General features: G+C 36.1%; 1 protein-coding gene across 1 annotated transcript in view; it reads left to right on the forward strand.

The window, feature by feature from the left end:
- The first annotated feature begins 1,536 nt into the window (after positions 1-1,536).
- c3a.5 (complement C3a, tandem duplicate 5) overlaps positions 1,537-4,515 on the forward strand; it is a 24,850-nt gene continuing 21,871 nt past the window's right edge. The window contains exons 1-8 of the mRNA XM_016506407.1: positions 1,537-1,615; positions 1,720-1,915; positions 1,997-2,165; positions 2,531-2,604; positions 2,920-3,008; positions 3,101-3,183; positions 3,278-3,365; positions 3,547-3,649. Of these exons, the coding sequence (XP_016361893.1) occupies positions 1,542-1,615; positions 1,720-1,915; positions 1,997-2,165; positions 2,531-2,604; positions 2,920-3,008; positions 3,101-3,183; positions 3,278-3,365; positions 3,547-3,649 (876 nt within the window). The 5' untranslated portion in view covers positions 1,537-1,541. The remainder of the gene's footprint in view (positions 1,616-1,719; positions 1,916-1,996; positions 2,166-2,530; positions 2,605-2,919; positions 3,009-3,100; positions 3,184-3,277; positions 3,366-3,546; positions 3,650-4,515) is intronic.

Here is a 4,515-nt window from a genome sequence, read left to right on the forward strand (position 1 = left end):
AAGAAGCAAGTCAATTGTCATTTTAACAAGTGCAGTTTCTGTGCACTTGAAATTCTTCATAGAGATCATTTTTTTGTGCAGGAAGGAGCACAATTGAGCAGACACAACTTTTTCTAAAATTTTAGACATAAACGGAAGATTTGAAATGGGTCTGTAATTTGCCAGTTCACTAGGATCTAGTTGTGGTTTCTTAATAAGAGGCTTAATAACCGCCAGCTTGAATGGTTTTGGAACATGACCTAAAGACAACGACGAGTTAATAATATTGATATTCTGCTAAAGGTAACAACTCTTTTAGTAATTTAGTGAGTAGAGGATCTAACAGGCATGTTGTTGGTTTAGATGCAGTGATAAGTTTATTTAGCTCTTCCTGTCCTATAGTTGTAAAGCACTGCAGTTTATATTTTGGTGCGATGAATGAAGCTGAAGTATTATATGCTGTAGAATCTGCATTTGTTATTGTATTTCCAATGTTATCTATTTTATCAGTGAAGAAATTCATAAAGTCATTACTATTAAACTGTGAGGGAATATTTAGATTTAGAATATTTAATAAATAAATACATAAAGAAATAATAAAGAAAAAAATCAATGTGGTGGACAGATTGATGTTTCTAATTTCGTTTTGCAAGACAATCAAGCAAAAAAATATACTATTCTGTTATTTTGGAGAGCTCGTCTTACATACAATTTTACTGACTCTTTGCCTATTGAGAAATTGTGGTTCATAATTTCAGGTTAACTGTGGGTTTGCATAGTAAGATACAAATACTTTTGTGAAATAACTTGAGAAATCAGGAAGTCAGCAAAGTCTAAGGTGCAAAAAGTTTCCACCAAACATCAACTTCTTTCATTTATTGTAAAAAAAGAAGTAAATAATAGCTTGTAGTTGCATGTTTCAATGCATTTTAGACTTTCTCTAATTGCATAATGAGAGCAAACTATTTAAAAACTGACTGAAACAATTTAGTACATGACTGGTTTTAATGTCATCATCTCTTTAATCAATGGACCAAATGGTTTAGGTTAATAGGCAATTATTTTGAGTGACACATTTTTAGCACTCAAGTTAACTGTTATGCAAGTGTGTTTGAGTACATTTTTCTCAAACTGACAAAGACTGTTGACATTTTGACAGTTGGGTGCTTCTTAATATCCTAAATGATGCTTCCTCGCACCTTCATCCTTCAGCAAGAAATGGACAGAAGAATGTGGAAATAAGCAACTGAAGCTTGCACTGGTGGGTTTGTTTTGCCATGTCACACTTTATTTGAAAACTAGACTAGACAAAGTGTGTTGTGAAACTGGGTGGAGGACACACAGTTGTCTTAACTAACGCTTTTCAATTAAATGGAGTTGCACAACATAAATACGCACCACTAGCCGCTCTTCTGCTTGATCATACTCCAGTTTCTCCATCCTAGTTACTCAACAGTTAGTTCTGAGAACGATGATGTCTTGAAACGGGGAGGGACGTAGATGAATGATAAAAGTCGAAACAGTGCTCCGCTTCTAGTTACTAATGCAGCCAGATGATGAACATGATGCATGTGGACATAGTGACGCTGACTGCCATCGTTCTTTGCTTCCCTTTGCTCACAATATGTGCCCCACTGTAAGTACATAATTTTTTTTAAACCTCCAGAAAGGAGGTTTCTGGAATTCATGAAAATGCTCCTTCTGCTAGACAAATGTAAATCTTAAGTATTGATTTGTCAGGCATGTTCTGTCGGCTCCTAATCTGCTGAGGGTGGGTTCCTCAGAGAAGCTGTTTGTGGAGGCTCAGGATTACACTGGAGGAGACCTGAACGTTAGGATCATAGTAAAGAATCATCCGAAGAAGAACCTGGATATACTGTCTAAATCAGTGACACTGACTGCAGCCAACAATTTCCAGATCCTTACAGATATAAAGGTGAGAGTGCAGTAATTACAGTGCAGTGATGTCTCATTTATTTTATGAACCGTTATAACTGACTGGTTATATGTTCTACAGATCCCTGATGATCAGAACTTGTTCTCTGACGATCCTCTGGAGAAGCAGTATGTGTATCTACAAGCTCAGTTTCCATCCATCACTCTGGAGAAAGTGGTCCTGCTCTCATTCCAGACTGGATATCTATTTGTCCAAACAGACAAGCCCATCTACACACCTGCTAGCACAGGTACGATTTAGGTTTATTTTAGGCATGGGTCACAATGCTTTTTAATTGGCTTATAAAATTAAAGACTTTAAAATGGTTTTGAAAAATCGTGTTGTTGCATTCAGTGCTGTATTACTGGATATTCTAACGATAAACTTTTACTATAATTTATAATAATTTCTCAATTTATATTTTATAATTTAATCTATATTTATAATTTATAAATAATTGATATATTTCTTAGCTGTATAAAAATTATTTTTAAAGAAGACGTTTGCTGTCACCATGCAGTCGCATCACGACAATAGGATACATGCATAAAGTTTTACATAAAATCAAACTGTAGTGCACATAGAAATATTTGATGTAACGATTATTTTTTCCAGTTAATTACAGGATCTTCTCCTTAACTCCTGATCAACACCCATTTGATGGAATCTTCATCGCGGTCGATATCATGGTATGGAAATAAATGCTGTATATTCAAGCATAGACTAAATTAGTGATGCACTGAAAGGAATTTTTACCGAAGCTGAAATTAAAGGCACTAGAGAAGAACTAATTAAGCATCACCATTTCGGTCAAAGATTTCGGCCCTCCGTAACTGTTTCAGACCAAACTGAAAATTCATTTTTTTGCCAAATATTTTCAGTTGGTAAAATTTTGGTGCATCACTACGTTAAATAACTAAACCATCTTGTATGCTGTAACAAGCACCGAAATTACCCCACCACTGTCGAGGGAAAAAAAAACTGAATTTTTACTGTTTAACAAGAATCCTCAAGGCATCACACTGGACAGAGATCAATTCCAGCCAAGGCAAGGCATCAGGACCGAAAACTTTGCATTACCTGAACTTGCCAGGTTTGTTTATTGTTGAAATGCACCATTCAGTCATAATGCAGGTGTTCTCTGTTAGTAAGACGCTTGTGTTTTCTGCACATTCTGTTTTGAAGCGCTGGGATTTGGAAGTTGATCGCAAAGTACACAAACACACCACAAAAGAATTTCACCACTGAATTTGAAGTTATGGAATATGGTACGTTTATTGCCTCCTCTGGAGAACAAATGATGTTGGCAAAGTTGAAGGAAATATTGAAGAATGGCTGAAATTTGTTGGGTTTTTTTTGTAGTGCTGCCGAGCTTTGAAGTGACCTTAAATCCACACAAATCATTCTTCTATGTGAATGAGCACTCTCTGACAGTAGACATATCAGCTAAGTACGAGAACTTTAATTGATCTGTTTGACTGTGCACACTACTCCAATTTAGTACTCTTAAGTAGTCTCGTTTTTATTGCATATTTCATATGTGCTTTATATTTCTGTGACCACACCTGTTATTTAAAGATTTATCACAAGGATTGTTCTCAAATGTTTGATAAGTATATTTGTTTATTTAGGTACCTGTTTGGTAATAAGGTGAGAGGCACTGCATTTGTGGTGTTTGGTGTGATAGACAATGAGAAGAAGATCAGCATTTCTGCTTCACTGCAAAGGGTTCAGGTGAGTTCAGACAGAGTTGTGCTTTATAACTTTATTAATTATAATATGCACAACTTCATTTGGAGACAAAAAAGGCATTGCTTGCATGTTTGTGGTTCAACATAACTGCTGTTTCATTGTGAATTGTATGTATTTTTGGTTTGATTAAGCAACAGACATAAGATGTGCAATTCATATCGCAATCCTAATGTAAGTGCAATAGGGGGGTTTGTGACCAGTGTTTTACAGTACTACAGAAAAATACTAAAAAACTATAAAAAAAAAAATATTAAAAACATTTTATAAAATAATGTATTTATTAATTTCATAAAAGATAAAAAAAAAAAACATTTTTTTTATAGAACAGTAAACATTTCTAATGTAATTGTATAAGGGTTTATTACCACAATTTTACAGTGCTAGTGTAAAATATTATATAAATATGTGTATATATATATATATATATATATATATATATACATGTATAGTGCCCTGCGAAAGCCAGCAAGTCCCCCCACACCAGTTGGGGCGGAAGAAGGACAGGGCTTAGGCAGAGGTGTCCACCACTGCTGTTCCGTACAGTGGGATATTGGATAACACTGGGAAAGCGTACCCAAGTAGGGGAATGCTACGGAAGCCACATCTTGCGTATAAGAGGTATCATGTGGAAGTACACATATGGACTGGCCATAGGGCAGTGCTACATATGGAAATCCCTGCGATAGACTCAGCCCGCCTGGGGTGAGATCACTACGCAGCAGAGATGGCATAGAATGTCTGCAGGGAAAGACACGGGCTTACTGTGAGGGGAGCCATACCATGGAAGAATACACATGTGGGATCACCCGAAGGGGGAATCACTACACACGGGCACCTAGCCCAGCACA

This window comes from Sinocyclocheilus anshuiensis, unplaced genomic scaffold (genome assembly GCF_001515605.1).
Source record: "Sinocyclocheilus anshuiensis isolate Anshui unplaced genomic scaffold, SAMN03320099.WGS_v1.1 scaffold274, whole genome shotgun sequence".
Classification (NCBI taxonomy): Eukaryota; Metazoa; Chordata; class Actinopteri; order Cypriniformes; family Cyprinidae; genus Sinocyclocheilus; species Sinocyclocheilus anshuiensis.